Here is a 22,276-nt window from a genome sequence, read left to right on the forward strand (position 1 = left end):
AAATGCGAATTATGATCTCCGTCCTCTCGTTGATAATGATATCATGCTGCAAGGAGAAATAAAGTTAAGAAATCTGGGAGCTCCCGTTTTGCGTGAGCCCACATACAATTTTAGTCGTCTCTCTGCCAGGGCTGGAAATGTGATGATTACAGATTTTGATGAATGGCCCTCTGCAGATCAATTGTATTTGGACGACTCACAATATAAGGCCGTGCAAAATGCTCTTACTAAGGAGTTTGTCATTACCCAAGGGCCTCCGGGTACAGGGAAGACGTACATTGGTCTCAAAATCGTAAAAGCCTTGCTACACAATCACAAAATATGGAACACTAACATACAAGGTGTTGTTGAACACAGACCGATGTTGATTGTCTGCTATACGAATCATGCTTTGGACCAGTTCCTAGAAGGAATATTAAGTTTTTATCAAGGGGATGTATTGAGAGTTGGAGGACGAAGTTCTAGTGAACAATTGAAGAAATATAACATCAATACTTATCGCATGAATATGAGGAAAAGTAGGGAAATTCATGGTGACATATCCAGGGAAGCCCGTAGAATTGGATGGGAATTGAATCAAATAAGAGAAGCCATCAACGCCATTGCGATGAAAATAGAAATTGCTGAACGAGAGGTTATACATGAGGATTATTTACAACCTTATATGGGTAAATATTACAATGATCTTGTCCAAGGATTTGAGCAGTATGTGCACTATCATGATCCCAACATTTCTCTCAAGAAAATTAAGGGATCATCTGCCATTGTTGAATGGCTCGGCTATGGGACCTTACTAGACATAGAACATGGCGATGTAGAAGTGCCGGTTGAACAGAGAAGACAAGAAGTTGATGAAGATGGAGATCTCGTTGATGAATTGCAGGAAGATCCAGAGGAACAAATTGATGTCTTTGATGATGCTGATCAAATGGTAGAGATGAGACAGCTGGACAATGAAGATGATCTTGATTTGGATGACTTAGATTTTGCAGGCCTTGGTCTTCCCGAAGATATAGAAAGAAAACTAGCGAATCTTCAAATAAAGAAAAAGGCTGTAGCATTGAATGTGTCAGAAATGGATGAACAAGAAGGCGACATGGAATGGCAAATTGATAGGAAACAGAAGAAAAAAATGAAATCAAAATTGCGTAAAGAACTAAGATCTACAAATCGCATGTCTGAAGGAGAGTTTCAAAATTTGCAGAGGATGGGTCATGATGTTTGGAATTTGACTCAAAAAGAAAAATGGCGATTGTATCGATACTGGACACACAAGTTCTGCTGTGTATACAGAGAACAAATTCGTGGTAAAGAAGCAGAATATGAAAGAAATGCGGCTCGATTAAACGAAATCCATATGCAGGAAGACCAGCAGATAATGCGCTTAGCAACAATTATTGGAATGACAACAACTGGGGCTGCAAGATATCAGTCAGTACTTCAGGAAATTGGTCCAAGAGTCATCGTTGTTGAAGAGGCTGCAGAAGTTCTTGAAGCGCATATCATAACAACGTTGAGCCAAGGTTGTGAACACTTGATTCTTATTGGTGACCACAAACAGTTAAAGCCAAATCCAACAGTGTATAAACTTGCAAAGGATTATAATCTGGACGTATCATTATTTGAAAGAATGGTGAAAAATGGAATGCAGTGTGACTGTTTAAATCTTCAACATAGGATGCGTCCAGCTATTTCGGAAATGATGAGAATCATCTATCCAGAGTTAAAAGACCATGACGAAGTAAAAACTTATCCGGACGTGAGAGGGATTTCAGAGAACATGTATTTCATACATCATGACTACCCCGAAAGTAATGATGATGAACAGAGAAGTCACTCCAACCTTTACGAAGCTCAATACATTGTGGCTCTTTGTCGATATCTCAAACTACAAGGATATGACCCAGAGCAAATCACAATTTTAACATTGTATTCTGGACAGCTTTTCCAGCTGAAGAAATTGATGCCAAAAAAAGAATTTTATGGAATAAGAATAACAGTGGTAGACAATTTCCAAGGAGAAGAAAATGATATTATTCTCCTATCATTGGTTCGCAGTAATGATGAAGGAAAGATAGGCTTTTTGAAAATAGAGAATAGAGTTTGTGTTGCTCTTTCCCGTGCTAAGATGGGATTTTATGTCATCGGGAATTTAAACCTTATGTCTGGTAACAGTGATCTTTGGAGAAAAGTTGTTGACCATGTTAAACGTAAGAATTTATATGGAGAAGGATTACGTTTATATTGCCAAAATCATCCAGACGATGTAGGAATCCATGCAACGGAACCGGAGGATTTTAAAAAGGCACCAGAAGGAGGATGTATGAAGCCATGTGAACACAGGCTACCTTGTGGGCATACGTGTGCCCTCGTTTGTCATGTGATCAATGCCGACCATAAAGAATATAAATGTAGGAAACCATGTCAAAAGCGTATTTGTGATAATGAAGACCACAGATGCAGAAGAATGTGTTACCAAGACTGTGGTGAATGTTCAATACCAGTGCCAAAAAAGCTGCCTTGTGGACATACCCAACAAGTTCCATGTTCAACTAAACCATATCAGTTTAAGTGCATGGCACAATGTGATACTCGTCTTCCTTGTGGCCATATATGCCAGAGTCTGTGTGGAGAACGACACACAGAATTTTGTCAATATCAAGTTGTTACAAAATTCAAATGTGGTCATGAATTGCCTGTTCTTTGTTTTGAAGCAGAATCAGCTCTGTGCTCTGAACCATGCAAGCAAATGCTGTTTTGCGAGCACACATGTAAGGGGACTTGCGGTAAATGCTTGAATGGTAGATTACACGTAGGATGTAAAAGTAAATGTGGAAGAACTCTGGTCTGTGGCCATATCTGCCCAGATAAATGTTCGAAATGTCCTCCGTGTGCAAAAAGATGCAATAACCGTTGTGTCCACAGCAGATGCACATTGGCCTGTGGGGAAGTATGCATACCTTGCGTAGAGAAGTGTGCTTGGAGGTGTGAACACTACAAATGTACTAAAAGATGTTTTGAGCCGTGTAATCGTCCTCCATGTAATATGCCCTGTCGTCTGCAACTTCTTTGTGGGCATCAATGTATTGGTCTTTGTGGAGAACCTTGTCCAAGAAAGTGCCGCATTTGCAATAAAAAGGAAGTGACGGAAATATTCTTTGGTACAGAAGACGAGGACGATGCAAGGTTTGTAGAACTGGAAGACTGCGGTCACATATTCGAGGTGGAGATGCTGGATCATTATATTGACAACTTTGGACAGAGTGACAAAAATGACACATTTGTAAAGCTTATTGAGTGTCCTAAGTGTAAGACACTGATTCGTCGAAATATGCGATACGGAAATAAAGTGAAAGAGGCGGTGTTAGACATAGAAGCGGTGAAGAGAAAAATTATTGGGGACAGACAACGCATTCGTATTATGCGGAATGATATTCCAGGGAAAATACGAACGCTGACGGCAGAGTTTCCAGTGGATGGAAAAGCAATGAGAGAAATCTTCGATCAGCTTTTTGAGACAAATGTTGATGAAAACACTTTGCTGGCCGTTACAAATCAAATTGAATTTTTGAAGGCCCTGAACAAAATTGAACACGAATGGGAGAGATACATACACAATGTCGATCTTCAGCAAATGTTCAAAAAACATTGTCTCAAAGATCTTAAATACTTCAGGGAATGGACACTGTTTCCCAGACGATATTTCACGGAGCAGGAGCTGATGGATGCAGAGGATGAAATCTTTCGACTTAAATCATTCAGACTTTTTGTTGAATATATCGAAAGAATGCTTTCTCTTGGAAAACCGACGGAAAAAGAGCTTAAGAGAAACCTTACTATTGTGGAAAGTCTTTTGAAAGGGGGCAAAAAATTGAACGAAAAGGAGAAAACTTTGGTGAAAAATGTCTTGGCGGAATTGAAAAATAAATATCCTGCTGGTGGGCTTGGAGTCTCACATAAGGAGAGAATCGAAATTGTGAAAGCTTTGGGTCAACAGAAGGGTCATTGGTTCAAATGTCCGAATGGTAAGTATTTTGAGAATGAAAACTTTAATCCACACAAATACTTGTTTTACCGCATTATGCAAGCATAATTTAGTTTAATTTTTTTATTCTTCAAATCTAAATCTATTTTGCTCATAGGTCATTACTACGTGATTGGGGACTGTGGAGGGGCTACAGTGGAGAGCAGTTGCTCGGAGTGTGGAGCGACAATTGGTGGAAGCAACCATCGACTCCGCGACGATAATCAATTTGCAGGAGAGATGGACGATGCTAGACACCCTGCATGGTCCGATGCTGCAAACATGTTAAATTATCAATTCTGAGAGAATAATATTGCAAACCGTTGACAACGCATAATGACAATAAATTAAATAAACACACCGTTTCTTTAAGAAAATGAAGTTTTGTATGATTGGGTTTGCCTATACTAGTTGTTGAAGCTTTTTTATATATACCCCTAGCTGTTTACGGTTATTACTTCTGATAAAACAAAAATGATCGTTTTATTACATAAGGTAAGAATGTGTTTCTTTTTTAAATTCCTTAAATATAGTTTACAAGACGTTAATTTCAATGGCACATTGTACGAAAGATGTCCATTGAGAAAAATGGCGTTAGACTTTTTTGTAAGTTGTTTATCGCTCGTTGAAAAAATTAAATGTATCTTTATTGAACGACGTTTGCTCTGCCCCTATTTTGTATTGTTTTATGGACTTTGATATTGAATACTGTTCGTTATCTCCATATCCTTCTTTCTATCATGATGTCTAATCTTTTTTTTTTAACTGTCAAAGATTCTTTTCAGTTTAGGACACATAAGATAAAAGAAAAATATTTGTTAGATTGTTGATATTTGTTAAACTCATATTTAGATACTACACATTGTTATAAAAGAAGAAATTTTTTAAACAGAAGATTGATATTTAAATGACTGTATATATTTTTGAAGGATATCTGTGGTCGTGTACATTGTATTAGAATATTTATTATAAGTAATTTATTTAGTACAAAGGTATGTTACAAGCGATCTGTGTTTCATTTTGATCGTATAATTATGTATTTAACTCTTTTGTTTACATTTCGATCTCATACTAGTATAATCTATTCTTCTCCTTTTAGACGATTGTTTTTTAACCCATTTATTTATCTAATAAAGAGGAAAAAGTTTGATTGTTAAACAGAGAAACAATAGCATACGATTTAAATTATTGATAATTCTTATGTCTCTGGCCCGACATGGAGCTGATTGATTTTTCAAGTCATTCAAGTGCTATCCATATTGCTTCTACATATATGTAGGGCAGTTGGAGTTCTTTTTGTGCCGAAGGGGGAATCTTGTTTGCTTTGTGACATCTGCTTAGATATATATTCGTCAAAGTTTCTAGATAAGAAATATGATTTTTCTTACCAGCGTTTTACAAGTGCATTGCTCTTTTAATGGCTTTGATGTGGCAGAATTTTGTATATCTTTGATAAATTATTAACTTGAATTTGTTTGAGTCGTAATTTTAAAGTTTTTATCTGCGTGGTATACTTCAAGTGTTTAGAAATATGTGTAGTGTAATATTATTTGTCCATCATAAATATTGCAAAAAGAATTAATGGCAAATTAATAAAATAACTAATATTGGTCGTATAGTGTACAAGCGATTAATGAAACGCCAATAAAATCTTTTGGTAGATTTTCTGTAGTTTATAAATGATTAATTGAAAATATTTTTTTTAGAGATATGGTTGTTATGATTCTTGGATAATCCTTGTATATCGGGCATGGGGTGAAAATTTTTTTTAGCTTACCTGAGCTAAAAGCTCGAGCTTTTTTGATCACCTGGTGTCCGTCGGCCTTAATTTAGCTTTTCACATTTTCAGCTTATCAAGAACCACCGAGCCAATTTTAATCAAAATTGGTACAAAGCATTCCGAGGTGAAGGTGATTCTAAATTGAAAAAATTGAAGAATCATGCTTCCTTCCAAGGCGAGATAATCAAGAAAAGGCAAAAATAGGGCGGGGTCATTAAAATATCTCAAGAATCACCGAGCAAAAAAAAAAACTGAATAATGTGGAAGGTTGCCTAGATGATGTAGATTCTAAATTGTTTAAATAATGGATCCCGTGGTAGGGCGGAGCGAGAATCAAAGTTTAAAGTTGAAATAGATAGGAAAAATTGCGAAACTTCTTTTTCTCAAAAGCCAATGGACCAGAAAAGCTGAAACTTATATGAGAGCATCCTTAGATAGTGTAGATTCTAAATTGTCCAAAACATGGCCCCCGGGGTTAAGAGAGGACCACAACTGGGAATCAAAGGTTTACATTGAAATATATAGGAAAACAAGAGGCCCAGGGGCCACATCGCTTACCTGAGTAATTGGCTAGGAAAAAGCACATATCAGATCAGAACTGAAAGTTTACTGATTGGGGGGGGGGCTTGAATTTTAACCCCCCAGGGGGTCAAGATTTGAACAAACTAGAATCTACACTACCTGAGGATGTTTCCCTATAAATATCACTAAGCATGGCTTTGAAGTACTTGAAAAGAACATTTTAAAAGGTTTCCCCATATATTTGGATGTAAAACTTTGATCGGCCATGTTGGCCCCACCCTACTCCCGGGGGTCATGATTTGAACAAACTTGAATCTACACTACCTGAGGATGATTCCACATGAGTTTCATCTTTCCTGGCCCAGTGGTTCTTGAGAAGAAGATTTTTAAAGATTTTTCCTATATATTCCTATGTAAAACTTTGATTGGTCATTTTGGCCCCACCCTAATCCCGGTTCATGATTTGAACAAATTTGAATCTACACTACCTGAGGATGATTCCACATGAGTTTCATCTTTCCTGGCCCAGTGGTTCTTGAGAAGAAGATTTTTAAAGATTTCTCCTATATATTCCTATGTAAAACTTTGATCGGTCATTTTGGCCCCACCCTACCCTCAGGGGTCATGATTTGTACAAACTTGAATCTACACTACCTGAGGATGATTCCACATGAGTTTCATTTTTCCTGGCCCAGTGGTTCTTGAGAAGAAGATTTTTAAAGATTTCTCCTATTTATTCTTACGAAACTTTGATCGGCCTTTTTGGCCCCACCCTATCCCCGGGGGTCATGATTTGAACAAAGTTGAATCTACACTACCTGAGGATGATTCCACATGAGTTTCATCTTTCCTGGCCCAGTGGTTCTTGAGAAGAAGATTTTTAAAGATTTCTCCTATATATTCCTTTGTAAAACTTTGATCGGTCATTTTGGCCCCACCCTACCTTCAGGGGTCATGATTTGAACAAAGAATCTACACTACCTGAGGATGATTCTACATGAGTTTCATCTTTCCTGGCCCAGTGGTTCTTGAGAAGAAGATTTTTAAAGATATCTATATATTCCTATGTAAAACTTTATATATTCAGGGGTCATGATTTAAAACTTTGATACATGAGTTTCATCTTTCCTGGCCCAGTGGTTCTTGAGAAGAAGATTTTTAAAGATATCTCCTATATATTCCTATTTAAAACTTTGATCGGTCATTTTGGCCCCACCCTACCCCCAGGGGTCATGATTTGAACAAATTTGAATCTACACTAGCTGAGGATAATTCTTTGTGAGTTTCATCTTTCCTGGCCCAGTGCTTCTTGAGAAGAAGATTTTTTAAAAATGTCATTAATTTTTCTCTAATTCATAATTATCTCCCCTTGAAAAAGGGCTTGGCCCTTCATTTGAATCCCCTTAACCCAAGAATACTTTGTAGCAAGTTTGGTTGAAATTGGCCCAGTGTTTCTTAAGAAGAAGATGAAAATGTGAAAAATTAACGACAACTACGACGACGACAACGACAGACAAGGGATAAATTTTGATCAGAAAAGCTCACTTGAGCTTTCGGCTCAGGTGAGCTAAAAAATAAAAATCCTGTTCTCGAGATCCAGTGCCAGAAAAGTTTAAACTTATTAGTATGTTTAATCTTCGTAACGTACTGTAGAATCCAAATTGTTGTAGGTTAGGGTCACAGTAAGTATAAAATGAGGAAAATCTAGTGAAGTACAGCAGAGCCAAAGTTATTTAGGTGAGAGTTTTGGCCCATGGGCCTCTTGTTGAGCTATATGTAACTTCCTGCCGAACAACACATTCAATTAAACATGAGAATAACATAAGTGGAAATTTAAGCGAGATGCAAATTAAGTGATTTAAAAATTTGTTTTTTATTTTAAGCCATTTTAGCGATTTCAAAATTCTCACTAAAGAAGCAATTACAAATAAAATGCAATTGATTTTTAGCGGTATTCAATTTTGCGATCTCGGCATCCTCGCTAAAAATGTCAAAATTAAATCCTTGCTAAAATCTGCTTATATGGTATTTTATCATTAAAAAGAACCTTATTTCTAAAAAAAAAAAAAAAAAAAAAAAAAAAACCTGCTGTGAAAAAAGTAAGGAGAAGTATACCCTCCCAAAAATTGTTTTGCTATTGCTTTTAAAATTTTAAATTTTCATTTAAAACAATGGGACTATTTCTTTATAAGCAAGAAAATAACGATTTAAAAGTAAAATTCAACTTGCAAACTTGCAAGTCAAATGAAGCAGTATTCACATAAATACAAAATAGACCTAATAATAATGGAACGTAATTGGTAACCGAGGAAATTCTCTATTGCAAGCCCTTTTACTATTTATTCGTGAAATATTTTTTTTTCAATAAGAGAGATATCTGTCTAGAACAGAAATATACCCCGGTATCTCTTTAGCGTATAGAGATATCTCTTTGACTAATAAAGATATGTTTATACCTTAGAGAGATATCTTTTTAAACGAAAGCGATATCACCTTTTGTAAGAGAGATATCTCTTTTACTTAGAGATATCTTTATAAGCTAGAGAAATATCTATTTAAGCGAGAGAGATATCTCTTAAAGTTAGAACGATATCTCTTTAACAAGGTTAAAAGAGATATCTTTCTTATTTATAGAGATTTCTCTTTAGATTTTCAAAAAGAGATATCTTTCTAAGCTAAAGAGATATCTCTTTTCCAGTCATCCTTGATATAAAATAATTAATTCTCCCCTTTAAAACGAAAGCGAAATAGGAAGTAAAGTCTTTGGAATAATTTCGCTGTTATAAGAAAAAAAAAAAGACTGAGCATGCAATACCCAGAATAAAATATGTACTATGTAGACTAAAATGCTATAATTATGTAAATCCCTTGTTTGGGAAAACAAATGATAATGCCAACTTCGTTGATAAAAATACTAGAAGTTTAATATTCAGGAAAACGAACGTAAGCATAAAATCTCAAATGCAATGGACCGAATTTTCTCAGCTTATGAAATGATCCGCTATATTACTAATTTGAAATCTAGACAACACTGAATTACTTAATTATTATGTTTAGTAAAGCTATAATGTAGAATATCATGAATATGTCGAAATTTAAAAATACTTGAATGTACTTCCGTGAATAAAAGCTTACTTAATGTAAAGGGAAAAGTCATTTCAAATGGAATTTAAATAAAAATAATGCAGAGAGATATTTCTTTGTAATAAAGAGATATCTCTTTTAGCACTTTGAGAGATATCTCATTCACTTTGAGGGATATCTCTTAAGATAAATTAGGAGAGATATCTCTTTTACTTTAAGAGATATCTCTTTAATATGGAAAGATATCTCCTAAAATAAAGATATCTCTCCAGATTTAAAAGATATCGCTTTAACGTTCAGAGATATCTCTTCATGAAAGAGATAGCTCTCAAGGAGAAAGAGATATCTGTTCAAGCGGAAGAGATATCTCTCTTTTAAAAAGAGATATCTCTCTAAGTATAAGAGATTTCTCTCTAAGTTTAAAAGACATCTCTTTCTCATGGAGATATCTCTTAAAAATGAAAGATATCTCTTTTAGTTGGGAGATATCTCTAATTTTTTAAGAGATATCTCTCTAAAATAAGAGACATCTCTATAATTTTAAGATGAATTTTGTTTTCCGAATAAATAGCAAAAGGGTTTGCTGTAGATCTGGGTTCCGTTTTACAAAAGAACTTACGACTAAGACCAAAAACTCGAGTGGATTGTAAAATTTTGCAAAATTAATGATTAAACTGAATTACTGTCATGAAAGTATCTTTCTACATTCCTTTAAAAAAAGGTTTAAAACTATTTCCAATTTCATGCAGATAATAAATTTACAAGCAAGATAAATTTTGGTCTTAGTTAACTAGTTCTTTTGTAAAACGGGCCCCTGGTCTCTAAAACCCCAGTCACATTTCCAAAAACGACCAACGGCCGACGGGTTTTGAAGCAAAAATGGGATTCTTCGGGTGACAGTCGTCAGTTCATCGGCCGTTGTCTTGGCCGATTTTGACTTATTTTTTTTGTCGGCCGACCCATTTTGTGTCCATCGGTCCAAGTTATAATTTTTCATGCGTCGGTGGCCGATTTCTTCAACTGCAGTTATCCGTCGACCAACCTTCGATCATCGTCCGACCATCGGCGGTCAGTTTATTAAGTCGGTCGTCCGTCGTTGGACAATAAGGGTGTTGAAAGTTTCGGCCGACGGTTAAAACCAAACTGTAGCCCAGAGCTCGATGATCGGGCGACGATTGGCCGACTTGTGAATATCTAACCTATTAAGGATACATAACACAAACAAAATTTTGATGCATGGATTGATATAAATTTTTTGAAAGGAAATAGCATAAACAATTAATCTGTAAGATATAAAGTAATCTTAAGTATTCTTTGCTGCTTAGATATGCACCATTTGTCATTTTTATGCAATTCCATACAAATTCTGCACACATTTTCATCACTGAGTCACAATTTTATAAGATTCTGCCACTTTGCCTTGCAAACATTACTCACGTCCCCTATCTGAATATAGACCTATGAAAAAAAAATTGCTATATCTAAAGAAAAAGGATTTTTTGTGTTATTCATCCAAGTCATCGGTGTCCCTAGGAAATAATGTGACTGCTCTTTGTCGCCCGACCATCGGCTTAAATGTGACCGAGGCATTATAACACCACACAGATATTGTTATTCAGAAACTCTAGTATCTTTTAATATCAACTTCAGAGTAATTGTGTGTACAGTCTTAATGTTGTGAACAAAGTTATTTTGCAAATGACAAGGTGAGGGAATATCTGAGTTTCATAAAAAAAAACCCTGATGATGTAGAAAAGTCTGGACTTTAGTAAATCAGGTGAGCATTGTGACCAATGGAACTCTTGTATATTTAATATAATGATTTATCTTCACAGTTTAGTGCTTTACAACCAAGTCATTTTTGAGCGCTGATATTAACTACCCGAATATGTTCGGTTAAAAAGCTTTGCAAAGTTCTTCCTTTATTTTTTCTATTTAAGAATTCCAAATACATAGACATCTCCCTCTCCATTTTTTTTCTGTTGAGAAAGATATCAAAGAACACTTTGAATCGATTAAATGTGACGTCATGAACTAAGGTATAAATACATACTTGTACATGTTGTAAGCGCTTCTTTTGTCCAAAGACAAGAATCAAAACGATGCACAACAGGTAAGGGTGTTTTTGTTTGGTTTGTTCGTATTTGATTGTTATTTAAAAAACTTAATACATATTTTTTCCACAAACAGATTTGTGGTAGCGGTGTTCTATGTCCTCGGTACAGCATCTGCAGTAGATAGATGTTTACCAGGAGAATCCTGTTTCCCTGACAACCCCGTAGTTGTTAATTTTGGAGATACATTGGAAGGGGAATTATTGCTTCCATATATGCCAGAATATGCCCAGAATGTGATCACGCGAGACATGGTTTGGACCAAGTTTCCTATAGGAATAGTGGTAGCCAAATCAACGCTCGATGTCCAAAAAGCGGTCTTGTTTGCCCGAAAATACAACGTGCTGGTTTCCATTCGCTCGTCTGGACACGACTTCCTTGGAAGATCCACAGCACACGGGAGTCTTCAAATTCTTCTGGGAAACATGACGGAAACTTCAATTAATTTGACGTCATCAAGAAATCCTGCAGGAGAAATAACTTGCGAAAGCGGAAACACTTGGCTTAAAGTTTATGAGGAAGTAAGAACGTATGCATGTATTGTAGGAATTTAATTAGTAACCCCTGTGTTTTAGTTTAAGGATAATAAACACAAATAATTTCTTTTCTCCCCAAATTCACATGTCTTTGCTTAAATTGGTGCCTCTCTCACTGAAAGAGTATAATTGTTTAGATGGACAACTTTATGCTTGTCCTAGCCACATTTAAAAAAATTGGTAAAGGCGAGAAACGGTAACTACATGTATTCAGTTCAAAATAATATTTTGGAAACACTTTCGAGATTTTTTTCTCATTTAACACAGTTTTATATTCTAATTAGATTTTCATAGAAAGAATCTCGAAAAGTAGCAAAGCAACCCTTCTATATCGGAGATAGGAAAATGTATTTGTAATATGTCTCTTTAAAGCAATAATCCTTCTGTCAACAATCCAACCGTATGTAATTTTTTTCTTGTTGTTTTGGTAATTCAGGTCGACAAGGTTAATCGTGTTATAGTCGGTGGAAGTGCTCACACTGTGTGTATGGGTGGCTATACTCTTGGAGGTGGACATAGCCCCATGTCGAGGACATTCGGGCTGGCCGTTGATAATTTGTTAGAGGTAGAAATGGTGGATGCCGAGGGACGCATCATCGTGGCCAATGAACATATGACACAAATCAAATATTTAAATGACTCCATTACAAAAAGCGATAACAACGACATCTTCTGGGCCTTACGGGGAGGAGGAGGTGGAACGTATGGTATAGTAACCAAGTTCACATTTAAACTGCATTATCCAGCATCTGGAGTAGTAACATTTGGTTGTTCTTATCCCATCGTGCGAAATGACAAAACAGAAATTGGTCACATTGTTCTAAAGAAGATAGTGTCCATGTTGAAAAACATGCCAACAGAATGGGGCGGATATCTGATAGCCTTTGGTACATTTAACTCGGACCTCTCATGGGGTACCATATCCCTGGCCATGAATCATTATGGGTCTTATGATGCACCAACGAGATCCTATATGGATGAATTGAAAAATTTTCACCCCGAATGGCAAAGGGGATGTGATTATCAACGCATGAATACATTTTTAGAGTACGAATCTACTCCAAAGGACCCGCCGTATTTGAGCACATTCCTTCTGAATACTCTAATGCAAATGGACAGTTTTACGGATGATTGGATTCGGTATATGCTTACAGCTTTAGGGACCAAACTTCCCCAACCGGGATTTTTGTCATTTACAGGAATTCTACTAGGAGGTATAAAGAACGTTCTATAATCTCCATGAAGTATTTTTCATAAAGCATTTTATAAAGTCTATCAACAAACAATCTGTTGGAAATCCAACGGGTAATACTTGCACTCTGTCATTATAAGCAGAATTATTTTTCATTTCTTTTGAAGCAGGATTTATTCAAAAACTTTAATCTGACATTTAGTTAATTCGACGACAATTTGATATTCCCCTTAGAACTCGAAAAAAAAATAAATAAAACACAGGGACCAACACAGCTGTTTTGTATTTGGATATTTCACCAGAAAAACTAACAAACAAAACTTTATTTATGGAACAAGATACTAGTACTAAATGAAATTCATTTCTCCCTGTTGATTCGATACGAAAAGCTTTTCGAAGGTACAAACGGCTTCTAAAATCAAACACACTTTTGACAAGTTAGTTGAGATACAAGGATCTCAAGCTCCTTTTAAAGTCAATATTTTCTTTGAATTCTATGAAGTCGAATGTTGACTGATGATTTTCATACAAATTATTCGGCGATTTTTTTTTCCAACACTGAAATGTCAAGGGTTTTTTTTTCTTTCTATTTTGTAATATTCCTAGGGACTTTTAAGCTTGGTTAATGTTCAATGTTTTCATATTTCATCTTCAGAGGAGAAGTTCAATCCTTATTAAATTAATAGGGTTGTTTTACTTACAGGAAAGACATCGGCGGTAGGAATTCATAATACATCCGTGCACCCTGGGTTTAGGTCAGCTGTTATGTCGTTATCCATGGGTATCACTCCAATAACTCAAAATACTACAGGACTACGAGAAAAGGCTGCAGAAATGGCCCCTTCTCTGGCAACCTACGGAAATGGCCAGTACCCCAACGAAGCAAACGCTGATTTAAATAACTGGAAAGAAGAATTCTGGGGCAGCAATTACAATCGACTGCTGAGAATCAAGCATTATTGGGACCCTGACAATTTTTTCACATGTCGAGAGTGCGTTGGATCAGATGAGATGCCTGTTCCTAGTCATGGTCAAGGCAGCAAAAGTGAAGCTCACTCAGTGTTTGGAAAGTGAACACAGAAAGTCCTTCACCCTTGATATGTGCACATGTAAAACTCTTTTCTTGCATTAAATTGATATTTAATAGTTTTCAGAGCTTTATTAATGTTTCTTGCTTTTTTTTTCTTCTGTAAAACAATTGTTTAAAAAATGTCAATACGATTTATTAAAAAAAATTCACATCCTACAGGAACTTATTGAGTATTTCTTTTGCTTTTGAATGTGAACTCAAACTTCTACTGAGTATCTTTAGACTGGTGAATTCGATATTTCAAATTACCACCCTCAGAAATTTAAGTTCGGTTCACACTGTACTAAATTACTGTTTAAAATACAATTGTATACTGGTATGCATTTGCATTATTCTTCTTCTATCAAATTACTAGCCATGGCACCTTTGTGGTAGAGCGTTCGCTTCGTAATCCACTGCGTTAACCTGAGACATAAATAATCAGTCCTTTGCATAGCGTCAGGCACTTAAAAATGGAGGTCCCTTGTTTTGGTAGGCGTTGGCACGCTGAAGAACCCAACTGCTAAATGGTTAGGTGTATTGGTCTAATTTTGAAGCCTTTCACCGATTTATGGTGGCGTATCTATAACTTAAAAATTCTAGAATGGGACGTAAAACAACACTTAATCAATCTTCTGTAAATTTGATTTTTTTAATGAGCCGTTTAGGAAGAGGTTTTTTTCTTATGGAGACATCTGGGGCCCTAATGATATGCTTTTGTAAATTGTACAATCGAAGCATGTAAAAATAGAAAGGTCATTATTCTCACTTACTTATTTAAGTATTCGTATCATATGGAGAAATGGTGCGGATATTATACATGAGATGCTTCCAGGTTTTCTTTTCAGTAAAAAGGTGCGGTAATAAATGAATTTACGACCAAAGGACGGGTCATCAATGATTTTGTCTTTATGTTAAAGTTTGCGCCGAGTAAAGTTCAGCAGGTTTTCTATGAGAGAAGTCCTTATATATGTCATCGGGTTTTTATTGCAGCCCGGAGGACCGGGCTGCTCTATACATATAAGTTTAAGTGTTGGTGTATGGGGATTGAGGTGGGAGAAGTTATTCAGAATTAAAGGTTTTCTAAACATTAAAAGGATTGTTAATCAGAATGTTCTTTCCCTTTATAAATTACGAGATACACAATATATTTAATTCCATAAAGTTAATCTGTAAAAATATACATGTTTGTCATATTTAATATATAAAGTTGCTGACCGTTTACCATCGAAAAAACGACAGGTCCTTTCTTAAAACATTGAATTTTACTTTTCGCATAAAAAACGTACTTTACACAGTTCGTGTTTCATATTCTTAAAGTGAAATACATTTTTGAAAATAAGTGATGCATGTTGTCTGGTTTCAATTTATATTTTATGCAACTTGAGGAATTGATCAAGCTTAAAAGGGTATCGTTTATGTTTGATTTTCATCCGACTACCGGGTATAAGTTTTTAAAATATTCTCGACTTTCTTCTCCATCATTTCGACGCATGCTTTTTTCAAACAAATTTAAGCGGTTTGATGATCAAGACTCATTTCCATTTATTTATTTCCCGGGCGACAATTGATGGTTACATCAATGTTTTATTGTTCTTTTTTTCGATATCGCTGGTGAAATAAACATGAAAATTTGAAAGAAATTCGAAAGAAAGGAACGTTTACAGGGATTGTGCTATCTTTGGTTTTTTTTTTCTAGATCTCCGTCAATGTGAGATCATTCCAAAATATCAAGATAACAATCAAAGGAAGAGTTTGAGGTACATGGCTTACTATGTCATGAAGATTTCTATTTATCAGTGATCATCCATGAAAAAGAGTATGATGAAGTATATCATGGGAAAAATCCTTAATAGACACATGTAAATGTTAACAGGGAATACTTTTGAGAAATTTCTTAATTTGAAATCGCATTTGGCATTACTTATTGAACGACTCTCGTACTTAGAAGAGTTTATTTGAAATTATTTGAGCTACCACGCTAAATGGCTAGTTGAAGTACATGCAGATAGATGAAACACACAAAAGGACATGCCCAGATGATCAGTGCCTGGCAAAAGACATATCACATCAAAATAACTGACTAAATTTGGGTCAAATAGGTACAAGTATTTTGTCCAGTTTGCTACTTTCAGTTATCTGAATAATAATTCAATGTTACAGTATTTTTGAAAGGCCTTAAAGGGCAGCCATACTTGAAAGGACAAACGGTAAGAATTAGAGCTACGTTATTTATTTTGATTAATAGTATATAAACGCATAACTTGCTTTATGCATATAAATCCTTTTTGAGAAATGGTTTATTGATTTTTTTAAAAAGCATATAATTTTAAAATACAAAGATGTTTTCTTTAAAGACCAGCACGTGAATATTGCATAACTATTTTCGATAAGCAGAAGACATCCTGGTGAAAAAAAGACGCAGTATTGTATGAAACCTCGTTCTTGTCAAAATTAAACATGCAAGCATGCGAAGGCAAAGGGATTGAATTTTATGGTTTATCCAAATTTATATATATTAACCTTTCATTCCTTGTATAATATATCTTATATAAAGTTAGTCATGATCTAAGATTAAATTTACATAATTTTAGGTATGGATTTTTCCGGTAAAGTTGCCTTGGTAACAGGGTCCACCAGCGGGATAGGACTGGGTATTGCTCGAACTCTCGCCAAGAAGGGATGTACCGTTATTTTAACAGGATTGGCCGATCAAAAAACCATTGATGAACTTGTGAATGAGTTCAAAATGTACGTTAATTATTACTCAGTATTTGTTATTGATTTATTAATCATTAAATCATCATATTTTACATAGTCTCTGCACAGGGGCATCTTATCCACTCTGTTCTCTATTTCACATATAAAAATACACAAGGGAAGAATCGAAAGTAGCACACGATTTTTTAAAAAAGTAAAAAAACAACTTACTTGAGAAAAGTTACACAAATCCTGAAAGGAACTAGCGCAAATAATGTTTTTTAAAAAGGCTAAAATATAGATATATCCATCGAAAATAGCTTTTATCCAACTAAAACCCCAGCTTTCTGCACAGTGTGAATCTCTGCGCCCAAGAAAAGATAACTCACCCGGATGACAATAGAAAAGTACCCGAAGTATTCGAAGGCAAAGGGATTGAATTTTATGGAGAGCAATAGAAGGCCTCGGGTACTTTTCTATAATCATCTTATATAAAGTTAGTCATGATCTAAGATTCAAATTTGCATAAAGCTGGGGTTTTAGTTGGATAAAAGCTATTTTAACATGGATATATCTGGAATATTTTAGCCTGGGTAAGTAAGGACATTATTTGCGTTATTTTTCAGGATTTGTGTAACTTTTCTCAAAAAAGTTGTTTTTTGACTTTTTTAAAAAAATGTACGTTAATTATTCCCTTGTGTATTTTTATATGTGAAATAGAGAACAGAGTGGATAAGATTTACATAATCTCTGTGTAAGCTATAGATTTTAGCATTAATAGTTTAATAAAATTAATATATATTTTTTGGTATGAAGGAATATAATTTTTCAATAAATTCATGAAAATCATCCTGTTTGTATTATGCTTATAAAGCATTAAACTTGAAACGTACCGTCCACAGTTTGTGCAATGAGAGAGCATTTTTCCTGCCATGTGACATGCGATCACGTGATTCAGTTCACCAAATGTGTCGAGAAATCTCAAAATTATATCCCGATGGAGTTGATATTCTTGTTAATAACGCAGGTACATGAGTAATTTATAGATTTTTTTAAATAGATATGTACAAAACATTTTCTTTTAGATTTAATGGTTTAGTGGATTTGTGAATTTTATTTGAATCAATTTGTTTACATCACTGAGTTAAGCTGCCATATGTGTTATTTAGGAATCAACCATGTGAAACCCATTGAGGATTTTCCAGATGAGAAATGGGATGAGATGATCAGCATTATGCTAACTAGTCCTTTTGATCTCATTAAATACTTTATAGCAGGCATGAAAAGAAAACGTGAGTAAAGCAGGAACATCGAACCTTGACTCAGTATTTACAACTGAGGCAGGGGGCTAGGAGATGTGGATGCTAGTTTAGTTCCCTTTTCTAAGTGAATGAAGATCAATTGATATCCTCCAAAAAGTATTTTTATGACATTAACAAAAAAAGTCAAATTATTTTTAGAGTACAATTACATTTAAATAATACTAGTTTTCTGCAGCTAATGATAAGTTTTCATTGTATGCTTTAAACTGTATCCAAGCGTTCCAGTTACATAGTGATTGAATTAATTTCTAATGGTGTACTATGTAATTTATTATTATTTTCAGGATGGGGGCGGATTATCAATATATCGTCTATGATGGGTCTAATCAGTCAACCAGGGAAAGCTGTGTATAGTGCTGCAAAATCCGGAATGATAGGATTATCTAGGGTTTTATACTATTTATACATTATTTTCTGATTTTTTTTTTCTAGCTACCTAAACTTTTTAGTAGAAATATCCTTAAATTTGAAATGTTTTTTTAATTGTATGTACCAGAATTACAAGAAATTTCATGTTCAGGCAATGAAAAATTTTAACATTTTTGCTGCAAAAAAATCAAGAATGAAGATAAATGATATGCTTAGTGTCTGTAAATAAGAATGAACACTATCCTTTTGCAGGGTGTAGCTCTAGAGGGAGCACCGTTTGGTGTCACGTGTAATGCCGTATGTCCTGGATACGTATACACTGCAGGTTTATAAAAAAAAATTTTAAAAATTTAAAAATTAAAAATATTCTTGTACTTTATACGAATGTTTTTTTATATGCTTGGAGTGTTTGTTTGTTCGTTAAAAAGATTAAAGAAGTTGATTTCAATTTTTGTGTTATATTATTTACAGTATTTTCATGACTGTTTCAGTGACTGATCCGCAGGTACGGGCTTTTCAGGAAAAGGAGAGAATATCAACGTTTCAGGAAGCTAAGGTACACAGCATGGAAAAAAATCCACCACTGATTCAGAAAGAATTTTCAAAGCATGAATTATAAGAAGCATTTTTAATTTATTTTGCAGAACAAATTCTTTTCTCGGGCTCCAACAGGAAAGGCGGTAGAAATTGATCAGGTGGGGAATATTATTATACCTCCTGCTTGAAAAGTGGGAGGGTATATAGTGATAGGGATGTCGTCCGTCCGTCTGTCTGTACGTTCGTCCATCTGTTACGCTTTGGGGTACACTTCTTTTATCCGCAATTCATCTTATACCACTGAATGAAATTTAATGAGGCTTTCACAGAATCTTTGTTACATAGTGCCAATGTGCACCTCCTATTTTACCTTTTGATCGGACACATTTCGGGTTTCCCACGCAAAACATGGACACTGCCATTCTTTCTATAATATTGAAGGGTACACATCTCTTATCCTCAACTCCTCCTATACCACTGAATAAAATTTAATGATACTTTCACAGATTCTTTATTACTTAATGTCATTGTGAACTTCCTATTTTACTGTTTGATCTGACACTTACACCCATATCATATGGGAGGCGGGGGTATCATTTAGTGAGCTCATTGCTCTAGTTAGTATAATTTTAAAATTGTTGTATGGACATGTGAATAGTACAAGATAAATAATTTTCCAGACTATTGTATATTATTATATGATTTTGAAATTGAAATATTAACATAGAATTCGAACCAGTAGCTGTTTGTGCAAAGAATTTCCTTTTGTATGACAAGGTTGAACGCTGGATTATATAAGCATATTACTTTTTTGATGGATTTATTTTGGTATTTCCCGTACCTATTTGTAGATATGTGAGTTAGTGACGTTTTTGTGTACTTCTGGAGCCAGCAGCATGACAGGGTCGCCCATAGTGATAGATGGTGGATTCACTATTCAATAACCGAAACAAAAGTACAGACACTGGTCAGATATCAACATACATTAAGGCCTCCGAAGGTCACCGTGTATTTCCACGTAAATGGTTGTTAAATAATCTTTAATATGTATTTTATGTTAATATGCTATCAAATACGTAGTGGACATTTTAATCTAGTCATTTTATGTTATGCTTAAAATATTCAGGAATTTTAAATGTTATTCTAAATAATATACAGAGAATTCATACTCAGGAATGCCCTATTCTTATGAATAAAAATTAGCGGTTATTCATTATTGTCTAATTGTAATACCTATAATATGTTGTTTGGTTATTGTTGTGTATGGCTATTTGATAATATTTTTTCACAAAACATCTATATTTTTTTTTACCTGTATACTTAGTATGTTTGTAATTATTGCTTTAATAATGTTGATTATTATACAAAACTTGTATTGTACATGCTCATGTATTTGTATTTAATCAAACTTGTGATTTATTTTAAAAATCTTCTTTACCTCTTATAAAAAAATGTTATATTTGTATTTATAATAAAATTCTTATAATTTATATTCAATAAATGTTAATCAGATTCGTAAAAGTGTAAATATATGGAAAAATCTTGTGATTTATATTCTAAAAGTTGATATTTATATTTGTAAATTCGTAATTCATATGCAAAACTTCTTTCATATTCGATAATCGTGTGATTTATAGTATGATGTTATTCAAATGCGACATTCTTATGGTTTACATGCAATAATCTTGTGATTTACCTTGTCATTTGTATTTAGTTAAGAAATGAATCTTATCATAATTGAGTATGAATACCAAGTTTTTGCATATAAATAGCAAATTTAGGAATTAAAATAAAAAGTTTTCGAATTTAAATCACAAGATTGACCTATATAAATCACAAGATAATCAATCAAATATGAAAAAACATTTTATTTAAATATTGAATACAAATAACAAGATTTATAAAATAATTAGATTTGTTTAATATAACAACGTATTCAATGCCAGATATAATGATATATCATAATTCTACATTAAACCGGTAATATATCAATTCACAACCAAAAAAAGAAGGACCATCCGTGGTATTTATTTTAAAACTGCACTGACGAATTTTCAGCAGGTTTTCTGTGAGGAAAGTCCAAATACAGGTCCTCGAGTGAATTTTCTTGTGTCTGTTGAAAATAAACAAGATGTTATGTCACAAATTTATTGAAATTTTGAAGAAAGGAACTTTTACAGAATATAATCATCCTCCACATTCGCCAGATCTCAGTCATGTAAGATCTTTTTATTCAAAAACCGCTAGAAAAATATCAAAAGAAGACTTTACAATTTAAGCTATATCATGGAGAGTGTCCTTTTGAGCATCCCTGTAAAAGAGTATGCTGAGGTGTTCTAATTTAGGGAACAAAGACAAGTGCGAAGGTTAAATGGAAATACTTGGAGAATTTTTTTCAAAAAACGAACCTCGTACTTACAACAGTTTGTTAGAAATGTAGTCACACACTAAATGGGGAAGTACAGACAAATGGAACAGAGAGACATCAGCAAAACCTACACAGTGTCTCAATAATTTCCGAACAGCCCTCGTATATACAGTAGCAACTGTTTCTTGTGTTTTTCTTATTTTTAGATCATATTTTGCATAACTTATTAAATGACCTTCGTATTATCTCCAGGAGGTACTACTTATGAAATTAATAATAAACTAGAGGTACTGTGAGCAATGAGCTCACTAAATCATAACCCACCGCCTCCCATATGAATATAATGGCAGCATCCATGTTTTGCTATGGGAAAACCAAAATATGTGTCAGATCAAAAAGTGAAATAGGAGGTGCACAATGGCAATATGTAATAAAGATTCTATGAAAGTTTCATCAAATTTCATTCAGTGGTTTGAGAGGAGTTGTGGATAAGAGATGGGTACCCCAAAGCGTAACATACAGACGGACGGACGGACGGACGGACATACCGATTACTATATACCCTCCCGCTTTTCAAGCGGGGGGGAGGGTATAATAGTAATCAAAACATCATTATATTTCATTCTAAAATGCTATGCTGATTTCCATGTTATAATATT

General features: G+C 34.5%; 3 protein-coding genes across 3 annotated transcripts; all 3 read left to right on the top strand.

Moving 5' to 3' along the window:
* Positions 1-4: 4 nt before the first annotated feature.
* On the top strand, positions 5-5,494 carry LOC134242591 (NFX1-type zinc finger-containing protein 1-like; the record flags this gene model as incomplete). Its single annotated transcript, XM_062724692.1, has 2 exons — positions 5-4,025; positions 4,143-5,494. Coding segments are annotated over 2 exons (4,206 nt in total), but the record flags the coding sequence as incomplete, so codon positions are not given.
* Positions 5,495-11,512: 6,018 nt separating this feature from the next.
* On the top strand, positions 11,513-14,458 carry LOC134242594 (uncharacterized). The gene is made up of 4 exons (XM_062724695.1): positions 11,513-11,523; positions 11,601-12,045; positions 12,497-13,274; positions 13,956-14,458. Exons 1-4 carry the CDS (start codon positions 11,513-11,515, stop codon positions 14,324-14,326), a joined length of 1,605 nt encoding a protein of 534 aa, XP_062580679.1. The 3' UTR covers positions 14,327-14,458.
* Positions 14,459-16,732: 2,274 nt separating this feature from the next.
* On the top strand, positions 16,733-20,558 carry LOC134242592 (D-beta-hydroxybutyrate dehydrogenase-like). Its single transcript, XM_062724693.1, has 9 exons — positions 16,733-16,750; positions 16,916-17,072; positions 17,924-18,048; positions 18,191-18,313; positions 18,628-18,731; positions 18,965-19,037; positions 19,204-19,268; positions 19,357-19,407; positions 20,101-20,558. Exons 2-9 carry the CDS (start codon positions 16,918-16,920, stop codon positions 20,191-20,193), a joined length of 789 nt encoding a protein of 262 aa, XP_062580677.1. The 5' UTR covers positions 16,733-16,750; positions 16,916-16,917; the 3' UTR covers positions 20,194-20,558.
* The last annotated feature ends 1,718 nt before the right edge of the window (positions 20,559-22,276 follow it).

Source organism: Saccostrea cucullata, unplaced genomic scaffold (genome assembly GCF_032062105.1).
Source record: "Saccostrea cucullata isolate Sc308-1 unplaced genomic scaffold, CSIRO_AGI_Scuc_v1 ctg2837, whole genome shotgun sequence".
NCBI classification, from domain to species: Eukaryota; Metazoa; Mollusca; class Bivalvia; order Ostreida; family Ostreidae; genus Saccostrea; species Saccostrea cuccullata.